At 39.6% G+C, this 17,390-nt stretch overlaps 1 protein-coding gene and 1 pseudogene across 2 annotated transcripts; both read left to right on the top strand.

Moving 5' to 3' along the window:
• The first annotated feature begins 588 nt into the window (after positions 1 to 588).
• Positions 589 to 2,731, top strand: LOC126083933 (olfactory receptor 11G2-like). Of its 2 annotated transcripts, XM_049898025.1 has the most exons (2): positions 681 to 1,600; positions 2,713 to 2,731. In XM_049898025.1, exons 1-2 carry the CDS (start codon positions 681 to 683, stop codon positions 2,729 to 2,731), a joined length of 939 nt encoding a protein of 312 aa, XP_049753982.1. The 2 variants fall into 2 exon arrangements, with proteins under 2 accessions (XP_049753983.1, XP_049753982.1); XM_049898026.1 differs by lacking the exon at positions 2,713 to 2,731 and having other exon boundaries at positions 589 to 1,616.
• Positions 2,732 to 16,267: 13,536 nt separating this feature from the next.
• Positions 16,268 to 17,390, top strand: LOC126084579 (olfactory receptor 11G2-like; annotated as a pseudogene).

The raw sequence follows: 17,390 nt of genomic DNA, 5'->3' as shown, positions 1-17,390 counted from the left end.
GTGTGTTGGGAAGCAAGAAAGGAAGGAGGAAGCCAGTAAAGACAGCATCACAGTGATCCATGGGAAAAACAGATGGCTTGAACTAGGGCGGAGGCAGTGGAGATGGGAAAAGCTTAACTAAAGTTTTGTTAACAAGCATTTCACTTCTGATTGATCAGTGGGAACAAGCAGCTCATAAGCTCGGTTAAGTACTTATGAAGCAAAGATGTGGATTTGGGGGATCTGTGTCTGACGTTGTCATAGATACACATGGGAGCACCTATGAGTCTTATCTAAGTCATAGGAAGAAGGATTGTTATTTGTAGTAAGCCATGTTCCTGAACACAAAGGGAAAAGGGATTTCTTTAATCATGGCTGTTTTCCAGGATCATGGGGTTCAGGTAAAACTGATCGCCATCAGGTGATATATATATTCTACTAAGTGTAAAGTCTAATATAAATACAACAGTCTGCTTTAAGAGGTTATCCTTCTGACTACAAGTTTTCTTGAGCCCACAGTGAAAATTGAATGATAGCAAAAAAGCAAGCCAGGACAATATTTCAGTATTGTAGACAAAGAGTAGCAATTGATATTTAATTCCTTATTTTCTTTCCAAAGGTGCTTCAAATATAAATCTGAGTCCCCTTCTGTCTCTACACTGTTATTCAGTATTTGTTGGTCTTTAACAGCTCACAGACACATGAAAATCTTCAACACCCCCGATAACTCCAGCACCATCACTGGCTTCATCCTCCTGGGCTTTCCTTGCTCCAGGGAGGGTCAGATCCTTCTGTTTGTGCTCTTCTCTGTTGTCTACCTCCTGACCCTCATGGGGAATGGTTCCATCATCTGTGCCGTGCACTGGGATCAGAGACTCCACACTCCCATGTACATCCTACTTGCCAACTTCTCCTTCCTGGAGATCTGGTATGTCACCTCCACTGTCCCCAACATGTTGGCCAACTTCCTCTCTGAGACCAAAGTTATGTCCTTCTCTGGGTGCTTTCTGCAGTTTTATTTCTTTTTCTCCCTGGGTTGTACAGAATGCTTTTTCTTGGCGGTTATGGTGTTTGATCGCTATCTTGCAATCTGCTGGCCTCTACACTATCCAACCATTATGACTGGACGTCTCTGCACCAATCTTGTGGTCAATTGCTGGGTATTTGGTTTCCTCTGGTTCTTGATTCCTATTATCATTATCTCCCAGATGTCCTTCTGTGGATTCAGGATAATTGACCACTTCCTATGTGACCCAGGTCCTCTTCTAGCACTCACTTGCAGAAGATCTCCTGTGATGGAGCTCGTCTTCTCCACCTTAAGTCCTCTGTCTGTCATTATTCTCTTTTTCTTCATCATGGGGTCCTACACTCTGGTTCTAAGAGTTGTACTAAAGGTCCCCTCAGCAGCTGGACGAAGAAAAGCCTTCTCCACCTGTGGGTCTCATCTGGCTGTGGTTTCACTTTTCTTTGGCTCAGTACTGGTCATGTATGGGAGTCCAACATCCATGCATGAAGCTGGAATGCAGAAAATTGTGACCCTGTTTTATTCTGTTGTGACCCCTCTCCTTAACCCTGTGATATACAGTCTTAGGAACAAAGATATGAAAAGAGCCCTGCAGAAATTTATGGGAATATAAAAAAGAATATAAATCACAAAGACCTCTGAGAAGAACAACAGAATACAGGGAAAGTCAGCACAACTGGTCTAAACCAAAAGCGAAGAAGTTTCTAGAATACAACCAAACACTTAGAGCGACAGAGTAGCAAGGGGTCTGAGGACTATGGTGTCAGGGGACATCTAAGTCAATTGGCATAAAAAAGTTTATGAAGAAAATGATCTGCATCCCACTTTGGTGAATGTCATCTGGTATCTTAAAAGCTAGCAAGTGGCCATCTAAATGCATCAATTGGTCCCAACCCACCTAGAGCAAAGGAGAATGAAGAGTACCAAAGACACAAGGAAAATATGAGCCTAAGAGATGTAAAGGGCCACAGAAACCAGAGACTCCATCAGCCTGAGACCAGAAGAACTAGATGGTGCCTGGCTATCACCAATGAGTGCCCTGAGGGAGAACCCAAGAGAGAGTCCCTGATGGAGCAGTAGAAAAGTGGAGTGCAGAACACAAATTCTAGTAAAAAGACGAGACTAAATGGTCTGACTGAGACTGGAGGTACCCCAGAGGACACGGACACCGGATGTTCTGTTAGCCCCAAACTAAAACTATTCCTGTAGCCAATTCTTCAGATAATGATTAGACTGGACTATAATACATAAAATGGTACTGGTGAAGAGTGTGTTTCCTAGCTCAAGTAGACACATGAAACTAAGTGGGCAGCTCCTGTCCGGAGGCGAGATGAGAAGGCAGAGCAGAACAGGAGGTGGTTGAATGAACACAGGAAGTACAGGGTGGAGAGGAGGAGTGTGCTTTCACATTATATGGAGAGCAACCAGGGTCACATAACAATGTGTGTATAAGTTTTTGTATGAGAAACAGACTTGAATTGTAAACTTTCACTGAAAGCACCATTTAAAAAAAGATGCTTGATCAATATTAAACTCATATTTAACCTCTTTTTCCGGTTTTAAAAAAAAGAAAAAAACTGGTGTCATTCATATAATTGTTCATCCTAATATTGATCTTAAACCTTAAACACCTGTGAGTCTGTTTCTATTGTGTATTTCTTCTCTTGATTTTTGATCATTTAGTCCTGTTTCTTAGCATGCCTCAATTTTGTTTTTTTTGGAAAGTAGGCATTGCATTTAAAAAATTCTGAAGACTTCGTGTGTAGTAACCCAATCAAGATAAGGTTTCTTTTAGCAGGTAGATAGCTTTAATCCCATTTAAAAGTTATTTTTATGTGTTTTAAAGATGGTCTATGTTACTTTTGATCTTACTCCCAGGATATGGCACTTACGCAGGAACATAGTCTTCATGAGGTCTCAACTGAAGCCTGAAGTGTTTTCCAGGCCCCTCTTACTTAGTGTGCCCTGACTCCTATTTCTGTACTCCTTGCACCCTGTGACTCCTGAATCTCTGCACATCCCTTTAGACTCTCATTTTCTGTGTTCTGCTAGATTTCCTAAAGTCTCATCTTGGGTATGAATAGATTAGGAATCCACAAATGCCTTGAGGGAAGATTTCATCAAGTTTTGGGTGTCACTTCTCTGTGGTCCACCTCTCTCAAGAGTTTGTTCTTCCAACACCTGCTACTTTGGCAACTGAAAACTCCAAATTTTCTATCTCCTCAGTTCAATAAACTCAGATTTATTCCTCCACCTCCCTCCTCCAGTCTCTTCTCCATGCCTCCACATCCCCATATTACCCTACCTGCTTATTGCTGATGTCCAATTAAGGGAAAGAATCAGGGAGGTGTCTGATGAATCCATTATTCCTGAAAAATCTTCGCACATACTCCAGATATGAATCTTTATTTTTCCTGGTATGTTATGGTACTGCAGAAACTTCTGTCTTTAGAAGAAAAAAGGGAAGGAACAAAAGTCAGATCCAGTGATTTTTTCGGAAGGAGATTGCTGCTATCATTTATATCTACTTCATATTTCTGAGTAAGTGTATTCCTAAAAATTTAACTATAAAGCAAATTTCTTTATATCTCTTCAGATTGATTTATCTCACTAAGTGAAAAAGGACTCTGTTATGGATTGAATTGTGTCCACAAAAATATGTGTCAGCTTGCCTAGGAGACCATGATTCCCAGTATTGTGAGATTGTCCGCCATTTTGTCATCTGATGTGATTTTCCTATGTGTCGTAAACCCTACTTCTATGATGTTAAAGACGCAAGATTAAAGGCAGTTATGTTAATGAGGCAGTGCTGAATCTATCAGATTATGTTGTATCTTGAGTCACTCTCTTTTGAGATATAAAAGAGAGAAGGGAGTAGAAAGACAGGGAGGCATCATGCCACCAAGCAAGAGGAGCCAGGAGTGTGTGCATCCTTTGGACCCAGGGTCCCTGCACTGAGAATTTCCTAGACCAGGGTAAGATTGATGACAAGGACCTTCCCGCAGAGCTGACAAGAAAAGCCTTCCCCTGGAGCTGGCACCCTGAATTTGGACTTCTAGACTCCTAGAATTTGAGAGAATAAACCTCTGTTTGTTAAAGCCATCCACTGTTATAGTAGCACTAGATAACTAGACAGACTTCTAAAATAGCAAACATGATCTTAACAAATAATTCAGAAAGACCATTTTTTAAAAATAATAATAATAAAATTCTCTTCTAAAATATTAATGCTAATTTTAACTCTGAAAATGCCTGTGGGTTTGGAATATGCTTGTTTGTATTGCTCTGTTTTACCCACACACATTTATTCAAAATGTATGACAGTGGAAGATATGAAGTAGATGTTGAGTAAGAAGTTGTTTCGTTTTTAGGAGAGTTATGCTCATGGCCGGGAGATCTGGAGCCTAGAGGAGGTCTCCTGCTTCCATGTTGTTTAGCTAAATTGATTCCCTGAAAGGTTTTCCTTTCTTTTCCTTTTTTATTATGTTTTTTTATATGTATATTAGAAAGAAAAGTGGAACAATTGGCAACAGTTGAAAAAGACTCTAGATGAGTTAATAGCATGCTGTCAATGTTAGTTTCCTGATTTTGATAACTATATTGTGGCTATTGAAGATGTTCATATTTGGGGCGTCTCAATGGAAAACGTATGTGAATTCTTTGTCTTGCTTTTTTCGTGTTTTTGTAAGTTTGAAATTATTACAAAATGAAAGTTTAAAAATCACACCTGTACCCTGTCTATTCTTTCTCGAAAGTCAGAGGGAGTCCTGAACTTAAAACCACTCACTAGAGTTCCATGGAATAGCTTCCTGTATCTCAACCATCTCAACCTATGTCACTTTGACAGATTTTCCTTGAGACTTCTGGTAGGCACTCTTAAGTGGGCTTGAAGGTTGATTGATTATATTTAATGCCAACCCTGAGAAGTTTGGGACTGGAAAAAGTAATTTCTTCTTGGTAGGTAAACAAAGGCAGAAGGCATCAGGGTCCCCAGGGAAGGTACGCCCCAGAGGAAGGGAAGAATTAACAAGAAACAGTCTCCTGACATTGTTCTTCTAAAAAGACACAGTAATTGATGCTCGTGGAGAAGGGAAATAGGAAGCAATCCCTTCAGGCTTGGCTTGTAATCCTTCCATCCTCCAACAGACACCAGAGAGCTTCACCCAAAACCTATTTTTACTCCTTCATTCTTTGATGGTTATTGTAGAGAAGACGTCTTTGTTCCAGGAAGATCAAAACTGTTGAAGAAACTTCAGGTTCGGATTCATTTCCCTCTTGCCCATAAGAGATATAGAGCTGGAAAAACTACTGCTCTCGAGAAAAGTACCTGCTTGCTTTGCTTCAGCTATACATTATACAGCTAACAATTTCTAAGCATTAGTATTTGTCAGAGGCTAGAGAAGTTACTTCCGCGTATGTTATCTCATTCAGAGTCTTCAGCCCTTTGATGAAAGGGTTACTAGTACATTTTAGAGTGGGAGAAATTAGATAATCATTAATATAATTGACTTGACAAAGTTCCCCCAGTTGGTAAAATATGAGTTGTAATTCAAACCTTAGGCTCCTTACTCCAAATCTGTTGCTTCTCTGCCTACCACTTATCACAAATGGGAAAATTGTTTTCCCTTTCAAGGGCTTTTTAAAAATGGGATGGATGTGACCAAATTTCCAGATCAAATGAAACAGATGGTTATGCTGCTGTGAGAGAGGGCACAGCAATAATGCTTCCAGTTGTTGTGCCTTCTTGGACGAGCCTTAGGGAAAAAGTAAAAACCAGAGAAATATGTTTAATGTATGGCACAGGATCTGCCTCACTTGGGTCTGATCTATCCCAACCTTCCTGAGATACAATGCAGGGGAGGGGTGGAGTTTGTTTTGTTTTGCTTTGCTCATAAACTCGTTCTGAGCAGCCTATATACATAAACACAGCTTTAACACCACTGTACCCATTGTCTCACTCCCTCTGCACAGCATCTTCTGTGCTGGTTCAGGGAAATTTGGCTACCTGCTATGACAGCTCCAGCTCAGACTTGTTCTGAGTAAACATCACGGCTGCTCTCCGTACAGAGAAGCTAAGTAATAAAAGGTAAGTAAAAATAGTCTTGTTAAAAATAGCTTTTTGACCCACTGTTAATTCAGGTAGGTCAAACTAAAAGGGTGTGTGTACACAGAGAATCATTTTTATACCTTCTTGTTTTCTAGGGCAACTTTGTGAGGCTCTCAGAGTTGGAGAACTGTTCCGAGAGGGAGCCGACCTGGATCTTTTGGCTTCAATTTTAAGTGACAAACTCTCCAACCATTATTTGTGTCTTAGAGATAAATGTAAATAAAATATCTATATCTTTTTTTTTTAATCAATTTTTATTGTGCTTTAGATGAAAGTTTACAAATCAGGTCATTCTCATACAAAAATTTACATACACCTTGTTGTCTTGTGCTATATACTCCTAATTGTTCTCCCTCCAGTGAGACAGCACAGTTCTTCCCTCCACTCTCTCTCCTCAAGTCCTTCCGGATAGCTTCTGGCTCCCTCTGCCCTCTCATCCCCTCCAAACAGGAGATGCCAACATAGTCTCATGTGTCCACTTGATCCAAGAAGCTCGTTCTTCACCAGTATCATTTTCCATCCCCTATTCCAGTCCAAGCCCTGTCTGAAGAGTTAGTTTTGGGAATGGTTCTTGTCATGGGCTAACAGAAGGTCTGGGGACCATGGCCTCTGGGATCTCTCCAGTCCCAGTCTCACCATTAAGACCGGTCTTTTTTCAAGAATTTGGGGCCTGCATCCCACTGTGCTACCACTCCCTCAGGGTTTCTCTATTGAGTTCCCTGTCAGGGCAGTCATCAGCTGTGGCCAGGCACCATTTAGTTCTTCTGGTCTCAGGATGATGTAGTCTCTGGTTTATGTGCCCCTTTCTGTGTTTTAGGCTCATAATTACCTTGTATCTTTGGTGTTCTTCATTTGTCCTTGCTCCAGGTGGGTTGAGACCAAGTGATGCATCTTAGATGGCCGCTTGCTAACGTTTAAGACCCCAGATGCCACTCTCCCAAGTGGGATGCAGAAGGTTTTCTTAATAGATTTTATTATGGCAATTGACTTAGATGTCCCCTGAAAGCATCGTCCTCAAACCACTGCTCCTGCTATGCTGGCCTTTGAAGCGTTCAGTTTATTCAGGAAACTGCTTTGCTTTTGGTTTAGTCTGTTCATGTTACCTCTCTTGTATTGTGTATTGTCTTTCCCTTCACCTAAAAAAAAACTTATCTACTATCTAATTAATGAATACTCCTCTCCCTCCCTCCTTCCCTCTCTGCCCCTTCTCATGACCATCAAAGAATATTTTCTTCTCTGTTTAAACTGTTTCTCGAGTTCTTATAATAGTGGCTTTATACATTATTTGTCCTTTTGCAACTGACTAATTTCACTCAGCATAATTTCTTCCAGGTTTATCCATGTTATGAAATGTTTCACAGATTCGACATTGTTCTTTATCGATGCATAGTATTCCATTGTGTGAATATACCATAGTTTATCCATTCATCCGTTGATGGGCATCTTGGTTCCTTCCAACTTTTTGCTATTGTAAACAGTGCTGCAGTGAACATGGGTGTGCATATATCTGTTCATGTAAAGTCTCTTATTTCTCTAAGATATCTTCCAAGGAGTGGGATAGCTGGATCATATGGTAGTTCTGTTTCCAGATTTTTAAGGAAATGCCAAATCGATTTGCAAAGTGGTTGTACCATTTTACATTACCACCAGCAGTATAGAAGTGTTCAAGTCTCTGCACAACCTCTCCAACATTTACTATTATGTGTTTTTTGGATTAATGCCAGCCTTGTTGGAGTGAGATGGAATCTCATTGTAGTTTTGATTTGCGTTTCTCTAATGGCTAATGATCATGAGCATTTCCTCATGTATCTGTTAGTGGCCTGAATGTCGTCTTTAGTGAAGTGGCTGTTCATATCCTTTGCCCATTTTTTAATTGGACTGTCTTTTTGTAGTTGAGTTTCAGCAGAATAATGTAGATTTTAGAGATCAGATGCTGATCAGAAATGTCATAGCTAAAAATTTTTCCTTGGCGAAGTCTTTGGATGAGCATAGGTGTTTGATTTTTAGGAGCTCCTAGATATCTGGTTTCTCTTCAGCATTTTTCATAATGCTTTGTATTCTGTCTATGCCATGTATTAGGGCTCCTAATGTCTCTATTTTTTCTTCCATGATCTTTATCATTTTAGTCTTTATGTTTAAGTCTTTGATCTATTTTGAGTTCTTTTTGTGGATGGTGTGAGATATGGGTCTTGTTTCATTTTTTTGCAGATGGATATCCAGTTATGCCAGCACAGTTTGTTAAAAAGACTCTCTCCCCCATTTAACTGATTTGGTCCTCTGTCAAATATCGGTTGTTCATATGTGGATGGATTTATGTGTGGATTTTCAATTCTGTTCCATTGGTCCATATGTCTGTTGTCGTACCAGTACCAGGCTGTTTTGACTTCTCTGGTGGTATAATAAGTTCTAAAATCAGGTAGTGTGAGGCTTCCCACTTTGTTCTTCTTTTTCAGTAATGCTTTACTTATCCGGGACCTCTTTCCCTTCAATGTGAAGTTGGTGATTTGTTTCTCCAACTCATTAAAAAATGTCATTGCTATTTGAATCGGAATTGCATTGCAGGTATAGATTGCTTTTGGTAGAATAGACATTTTTACAATGTTAAGTCTTCTTATCCATGAGCAAGGTATATTTTTCCACTTATGTAGGTCTCTTTTGGTTTCTTGCAGTAGTGCCTTGTAGTTTTCTTTGTATGGGTCTTTTATGTCTCTGGTAAGATTTATTCCTAAGTATTTTATCTTCTTGGGGGCTACTATAAATGGTATTGATTTGGTGATTTCCTCTTCAATGTTCTTTTTGTTGATGTAGAGGAATCCAACTGATGTTTTTATGTTTATCTTGTATCCTGATTCTCTGTGAACTCCTCAATTAGTTTCAGTAGTTTTTTTAGGATTCTTTAGGGTTTTCAGTGTATAAGATCATGTCGTCTGCAAATAGAGTTACTTATACTTCTTCCTTACCAATCTGGATGCCCTTTATTTCTCTATCTAGCCTAATTGCTCTGGCTAGGACCTCCAGCACAATGTTGAATAAGACTGGTGATAAGGGACATCCTTGTCTGGTTCCCATTCTCAGGGGGAATGATTTCAGAATCTCTCCATTTAGGATGATGTTGGCTATTGGCTTTGTATAAATGCCCTTTATTATGTTGTGGAATTTTCCTTCTATTCCTATTTTTCTGAGAGTTTTTATCATGAATGGGTGTTGGACTTTGTCAAGTTCCTTTTCAGCATCAATTGATAAAATCATGTGGTTCTTCTCTTTTGTTTTATTTATATGGTGGATTACACTAGTTGTTTTTCTAATGTTGAACCACCCTTGCATATGTGGTATAAATTTCACTTGGTCATGGTGAATTATTTTTTTTGATATGTTGTTGAATTCTATTGGCTAGAATTTTGTTGAGGATTTTTGCATCTATGTTCATGAGGGATATAGGTCTGTAATTTTGTTTTTGTGGTGTTTTTAGCTGATTTGGTATCAGGGATATGTTGCTTCCTATAATGAGTTAGGGAGTATTCCATCCTTTTCTATGCTTTGAAATACCTTTAAAAGTAGTGGTGTTAACTCTTCTCTGAAGGTTTGGTAGAACTCTGCAGTGAACGTGTCAGGGCCAGGGCTTTTTTGTGTGTAGAGTTTTTTGATTATCTTTTCAATCTCTTTTTTTGTTATAGGTCTATTTAGTTCTTCTACTTTTGTTTGTGTTAGTTTAGGTAGGTAGTGTGTTTCTAAGAATTCATCCATTTCCTTTAGGTTTTCATATTTTTTGGAGTACAATTTTTCTAGTAATCTGATATGATTCTTTTAATTTTATTTGGGTCTGTTGTAGTTTTGCCCATCTCATTTCTTATTCTAGTTATTTACTTTCCCATTTTTCTTTAATCAGTCTGGCCAATGGTTTGTCAATTTTGTTAATTTTTTCAAAGAATCAGCTTTTGGCCTTGTTAACTCTTTCAATTGTTTTTCTGTTCTCTATTTCATTTAATTCTGCTCTAATTTTTATTATTTGTTTTCTTCTGGTGCCTAATGGTTTCTTTTGTTGCTCTCTTTCTATTATTCAAGTTGTGGGGACAGTTCTTTGATTTTGGCCCTTTCTTCTTTGAGTGTGTGTGTATTTACTGATATAAATTCACCTCTAAGCACTGCTTTTGCTGTGTCCCAAAGGTTCTGATGGGCAGTGTTTTCATTCTCATTGGATTCTATGAATTTCTTTATTCCCTCCTTCATGTCTTCTATAACATAGTCTTTTTTCAGGAGGGTATTGTTCAGTTTCCAAGTATTTGATTTCTTTTCCCTGGTTTTTCTGTTACTGATTTCTACTTTTATGGCCTTAAGGAGATACTTTGTAATATTTCGATGTTTTGGATTCTGCATAGGCTTGCTGTATGACCTAATACGTGGTTTGTTCTAGAGAATGTTCCATGTGCACTAGGAAAGGAAGTATATTTTGCAGCTGTTGGTTGGAGTGTTCCGTATATGTCTATGAGGTCAGGTTGGTTGATTGTAGCATTTAGATCTTCCGTGTCTTCATTGAGCTTCTTACTGGATATCATGTCCTTCACCAAAAGTGGTGTGTTGAAGTCTCCTACTATAATTATGGAGGTGTGTATCTCACTTTTCAATGCTGATAGAGTTTGTTTTGTGTATCTTGGAGCCCTGTCACTGGGTGCATAAATATTTAATATGGTTATATCTTCCTGGTAAATTGTCCCTTTAATCATTCTATAGTGTCCTTTATCCTTTGTGATGCATTTAACTTTAAAGTCTATTTTGTCAGAAATTAACATTGCCACTCTGCTCTTTTTTGGTTGTTGTTTGCTTTATATATATATTTTTTCCAACCTTTGAGTTTTAGTTTGGTTGTGTCTCTAATTCTAAGGTGTGTCTCTTCTAGACAGCATATAGCTGGATTATGTTTTTTTTTTTTTTTATCCAGTCTGCAACTCTCTGTCTCTTTATTGGTGCATTTAGTCCATTTACATTCAGTGTAATTATAGATAGGTATGAGTTTAGTGCTGTCATTTTGTTACCTCTTTTTGTGTGTTGTTGACAGTTTCATTTTTCCACTTACTTTTTTGTGCTGAGAAGTTTTTCTTTGTAAATTGTATGTTCCTCTTTTTCATAGTAGTTGAATTTGTTTTGGCTGAGTCCTTATGTCTATCTTGGTTTTTTATTTTGAAGTATGGGATTGTTAGTCCTGTTGGTATTTACCTTAATATTTAACCCTTACGTAAACCTAACTTGTATCTCCCTATATCTCCTTGATCTCCTTTCTATGTAGAAGACCTGTGCCTCCTGTATTTAGTCCTTCTTTATTAATTATTGTCATCTTTTCCATAATTACATCAATGTTTCCCTGTTTTAACCTTTTTTTTAAAATTACTTTTATTTTATTTTTGGGATTTCCTTATCTGAATTGATATCAGGAAGTCCTGTTCTGTGTCTTTGTGTTGTATTGATATCTGATACTATTGATTTTCTCACTAAAGAATTTCCTTTAGTAATTCTTGTAGCTTCGGTTTGGTTTTTGCAAATCCTCTAAGCTTGTTTTTATCTGTAAATGATGCAATTTCCCCTTCATATTTGAGAGCTTTGCTTGATATATGATTCTTGGCTGGCAATTTTTCTCCTTTGATGCTCTATATATGTCATTCCATTGTTTTCTTGCCTGCATGGTTTCTGCCCAGTAGTCCGAACTTATTCTTATTGATGCTCCTTTGTAGGTGACTTGTTTATCCCCCTGGCTGCTTTAAAATTGTCCCTTTATCTTTGGTTTTGGCAAGTTTGATGATAATATGTCTTGGTGATTTTCTTTTGGAATCTGCCTTGTATGGGGTTCGATGGGCATCTTGGATAGATATGCTCTCATCTTTCATGATGTCAGGGAAGTTTTCTGCCAGCAAATCTTCAATAATTCTCTCTGTATTTTCTGTTATCCCTCCCAGTTCTGGAATTCCAATCACTCGCAAGTTATTCTTCTTGATAGAGTCCAACATGATTCTCAGGGTTTCTTCATTTTTTTTTTAATTCTTTTATCTGATTTTTCTTCAAATATATTGGTGCCAATTGCCTTATCCTCCATCTCCCCAATTCTGCATTCCAATTCCTCAATTCTGCTCCTCTGACTTCCTATAGATTTGTCTAGTTCTGTAATTTTATTGTTAATATTTTGAATTTCTGAATGGTGTCTCTCTATGGATTCTTGCAGTTTCTTAAATTTTTCATTATATTTTTGAATTATCTTAATTTCTTCAACTGCTTTATCTGTGTGTTCCTCAGCTTTTTCTATAGATTGCCTTATTTCATTTCCGATGTCGTTCCTGATGTCTTGAAGCGTTCTATATATTAGTGTTTTATATTCTACCTCTGGCAATTCCAGGAGTGTATCTTTATCTGGGAGAGATCTTGATTCTCTGTTTGGGGGGTTTGTAGAAGCAATCACGGTCTACTTCTTTATGTGATTTGATATTGACGGCTGTCTCCAAGCCATCTGTAATTCATTGTAATAATTCATTTTATATTTGCTCACTGGGTCTTCTTGTTTTGTTTTGTTTCAATATACCCAGATGGGCTACTAGAGTATGCTAACTTGATTTTTGGAGTCTTTGAAGCATTTATGTCCTGTTAACACATGGTTAGATCTGTTGCCAAGTATATAAGCCTATGAGTCCATCCACTATCCTTGAATAGAATCAGCTCAGGTGTCCTGATAGTCGGTCACCTGGTGTGTGGTGTAGGCTGTCATCTACTATCTTAGAGGAGTAGTGGTGATGGTTGTATGCACCGGTTTCTGGCAGTGGGAGTGGGTCACACTCTGAGGAGGGTAGGGTGCTGAAAGCCTTCCCCCAGGTGCCAGTGAGGAAGGAGTTTCTCTGTTCTCTAGGGTGCTCTGGTTGGGTGGGCTCTGCAGCTGTACCTTTTGGACCCAATTCTTGTTCTTGTAAAGACTGGTAGACACCTCTATCCTCAGACCCCTTCCATGGGTGGGTAGGTGGTGTGGATGGAGCCTCAGACCTCAGTTCTCTGCTGTGGGTAGGTGAGGACTCTGTTTAATAGGTAGAATAGTATCAGACCTCCAAAACCTGCCTCTCCACTGCTCGGCTGAAACAATTACAGTCAGACCTCTAACAGAATTGCCTTTGCATTATAATAGCCACCTGATTCCATGTAGTGGTGAAAGCCAAAGGCCGTGGATCTCTTATCCCTGGAGCAGAGATGCTTCTGTTCTGATCTTCTGATTTAGGGAAGTCAGGAAAGGATTTTTCCCCTGATTGTTAATTCCTGCTTTTCCCAGGTGAGGAGAATGGGTTAGAAAAGAGCATGATACTTCTATCTCTTTCCCATGGAATTTGAATGTTAATGAAGCCAGCTGGGGCAGGGAGGGGAGGGATTGGGATCAGATAGATAGGAAAGAGTAGCAGAGTAAAACAAACAAAATGACTTATCTTTTGTGGGAAGGGCTGTTTTATTTGAGATTGCAGAGCGTTGTGTAGCCTGTGTGCACTGGCTAGGTCCCCACTGAGATTTGTGCTGAGATTGCCCCAGGGGGTTAGGGATGTGTATCGTGCTTGCCTTGTCTCTGGAAGCCACCATCAGCCCCACCGCACTCATGTCAAAGCACAGCACCAAGAGATCAGGGCTGAGGCAGTGCTCACGGGCTCCACAACTGGTCACTGCTTCTTCTTGGTCTCTTGCTCACCTGTCACTCAGGTTGGTGTGTAGCCTGTGTGCACTGGCTGGGTCCCCGCCGTGATTGCCGCAGGGGGTTAGGGCTGTGTCCTGTGCTGTCTTGTCTCAGGAAGCCACCATCAGCTCCACTGCACTTGTGCCAAGGACAGCACCAAGGGATCAGGGCCAGGGCACTGTATGCTGGGATCCACAACTAGTCGCTGCTTCTGCACGGTCTCTTCCTCCCCTGTCACTCAGGTCGGTTCCTTAGTTCTGTGTTTGATGGTCAGTGTTCATAGACTGTCATGTACATAATTGATTCACTTGTTTTTTGGGGTCTTTGTTGCAAAAGGCTTCAGTGGAAGCTTCTTCCTAGTCAGCCATCTTGGCACCACCTAAAATATGTATATCTTAAAGCCTTGATATTGTGTGTAGTTGTCATATATTTGGAATAAGAATAAGCATTTTGTATTGAAAAGTGGTTAAGAATCATATAAACAAACTCTCTTATACTTCATAAAGGTTAAAAGATTTCACTGGAGTGCCTAATCAGCTCTGTTGCAATGCTAAACCTAGAATCTGCATCCCACTCTCTCTTCTACTTCTACATCATGGATTGTGGTGTATTAATTAGCTTTAGAAGCAGGAGAGAATACCATCTGGTGGAATATGTTCTACCACCCAGCGTATTCAATCTCCCATTACTTCCTTTAAATGGAATTCCCCTGAAATCTAAGTGAATTCTCTAGTAGCCTCAACTCATTTGGAACCATTCTTCTATATGCCAGCTCCTTAAATTTCATCTTAAATGTTTTGTAAAATTCAAAAGAAGTAACTGGTAAAAATCTATTTATCTATTCATATCTCTCTTTTTCTTTCCTTCTCTCTCTTTCCCTCCTTCTCTCTCCCTCTGTTGTGTATGTATATATATAAATACTTTATGTAGAAAGAGAGTATATATACATATTTTCTGTGTTTGTGACAGTGTAGACAATCATTTTTCACAAATATTTGCATAATACCTACACTCTTCCTCAGACTCTGCTGGGCATGGGCATAAACAGTGAGCATGAAGAACGATAAGAGTCAGGAAAAGCCTTGGCTATTTTTAGAAACAGAAAGGCCAAAGTTATGGTACTGAAGTATTGTGTTGGGGAAGGGTATGAGCGTATGAGTGTGTCATTGTGTGTGTGTGTAGAGACATATTTCGATGGCTTTGGAAACTCATTTCCGTACCTTAGCTAAAAGCTGGTCAGCAGGTCTGAGTTAGCTCAGTAGAAGAACAGGCTGATTCCAGCTGCTGGCTTGTAGAGGCTCCTGCTTTCTAACAAGGTCACTTGCTCAACGAAGGAACTTCCACTTTTCTGTAGTCAAATTGATGGTCCTTGCTTTCCTGTCCCTATAAATATGTAGAGCATGAGTGAGCAAACCATGGTTCATGGGTCAACTCTGGCCTGCTGCCTTTTTGTTATATTACAGCAAACTAAGAATGTTTTTTACATTTTTAAATGGTTGGAAAAATCAATTGGAGAGTAACATTTCATAAAACATTTGACATAATGTGATGTTAATTATATGACATTCAAATTTCAATGGACATAAATAAAATTTTATCAGAATACTGCTATGTTCTTTCATTTAGGTATTATATATGGCTGCTTTGCCCTACAAAAATGGAATTAAGTTGTTATGACAGGCACTATATGGTCCACAAGCTTAAAATAATTAAGAAAAATTTGCCCACCCCTGGTATAGGGCATTATAGGGGTGGGTGAGTCCTTCACTACTGAAAGGCAGGCCTTGGTGAGTACAATCCAAATATGCACAACTCTCAGTGAGATGATGAGAGCTCAGGGGATGGTGGGTCCCCTGTTACTTTTCATCTTGACAGTTTTTCTCCAGTGAACCTTATTTTACATGTGCAGAGCTTATATTACTACAACATGTATGCATACCCCATGTGCACAACACTGTGTGTGTGACAGAGAATGAGTGAGAGTTTGATTGATAGAACCATGAGATGAGGTTGGAGGTGTTTATTTTTGTTGTTGTTAGGCACCATCAAATCGATTCTGCTCATAACAACTCCATGCTCAACGGAATGAAACACTGCCTGGTCCTGAGCCATCTTCAAAATCCTTGCTTTGTTTGCGCCCATTGTTGCAGCCACTGTCAATCCACCTTGTTGAGGGTCTTCCTTTTTTTTTAACTGACCCTCTACTGCATGAAGTCTGATATTTTTCTCCAGGGGTTGGTCCCTCCTAATAACGTGTACAAAGTACGTGTTACAAAGTCTGGTCATCCTCGCTTCAAAGGCACGTTCTGGCTGTACAGATTTTTTTGTTTTGCTGGCAGTCCATGGTATACTCAATATTCTACACCAACAAGTTTACTTGGTCCCACAGTTAAAATCTGAGAGCAAAAAACCAAGCCAGGATAATATTTCAGGATTATAGATAAAGAGTAGCAATTGATACTTAATTCTTTATTTTCTTTCCAAAGATGCTTCAGATATAAATCTGGGGCCCCATCTGTCTTCACACTGTTATTCAGTATTTGTTGGTCTTTTACAGCTCACAGACACATGAAAATCTTCACCACCCCCAACAATTCCAACACCATTACTGGCTTCATGCTCTTGGGCTTCCCTTGCTCCAGGGAGGGTCAGATCCTTCTGTTTGTGCTCTTCTCTGTTGTCTACCTCCTGACTCTTATCGGGAACGGTTCTATTATCTGTGATGTGCACTGGGATCAGAGACTCCACACTCCCATGTACATCCTTCTCAGCAACTTCTTCCTGGAGATCTGGTATGTCACCTCCACTGTCCCCAACATGTTGGCCAACTTCCTCTCTGAGACCAAAATCATCTCCTTCTCTGGGTGCTTTCTCCAGTTCTACTTTTTCTTCTCCCTGGGTTCTACAGAATGCTTTTTCTTGGTGCTTATGGCGTTTGATCGCTATCGTGCAATCTGCCGTCCTCTACACTATCCAACCGTTACGACTGGACGTCTCTGCACCAATCTTTGGACAATTGCTGGGTATTTGGTTTCCTCTGGTTCTTGATTCCTATTATCATCATCTCCCAGATGTCCTTCTGTGGATCCAGGATTATTGACCACTTCCTATGTGACCCAGGTCCTCTTCTAGCACTCACTTGCAAAAGATCTCCTGTGATGGAGCTTGTCTTCTCCACCTTAAATTTTCTGCCCCTCATTATTCTCTTTTTCGTCATCATGGGGTCCTACGCTCTGGTCCTAAGCGCTGTACTAAGGGTCCCCTCAGCAGCTGGATGAAGAAAAGCCTTCTCCACCTGTGGGTCTCATCTGGCTGTGGTTTCACTTTTCTATGGCTCAGTACTGGTCATCTATGGGACTCCAACATCTGAACATGAAGACAGAATGCAGAAAATTGTGACCCTGTTTTATTCTGTTGTGACCCCTCTCCTTAACCCTGTGATATACAGTCTTAGGAACAAAGATATGAAAAGAGCCCTGCAGAAATTTCTGAAAATACAAAGAAGAGTGCTAATCAAAAAGACTCTTGAGCAAATTAAACTCATATGTAGCCTCTTTCTTGGATTAAAAAAAGAAAAACAGGTGTCATTCATATAA

Source organism: Elephas maximus, chromosome 10 (genome assembly GCF_024166365.1).
Source record: "Elephas maximus indicus isolate mEleMax1 chromosome 10, mEleMax1 primary haplotype, whole genome shotgun sequence".
NCBI classification, from domain to species: domain Eukaryota; kingdom Metazoa; phylum Chordata; class Mammalia; order Proboscidea; family Elephantidae; genus Elephas; species Elephas maximus.
This window is presented reverse-complemented; position numbering and strand designations above follow the sequence as displayed.

Excerpts from the sequence above, each read along its gene's own strand:
- LOC126083933 (XM_049898025.1), top strand. The coding sequence starts at position 681 with ATGAAAATCTTCAACACCCCCGATAACTCCAGCACCATCACTGGCTTC.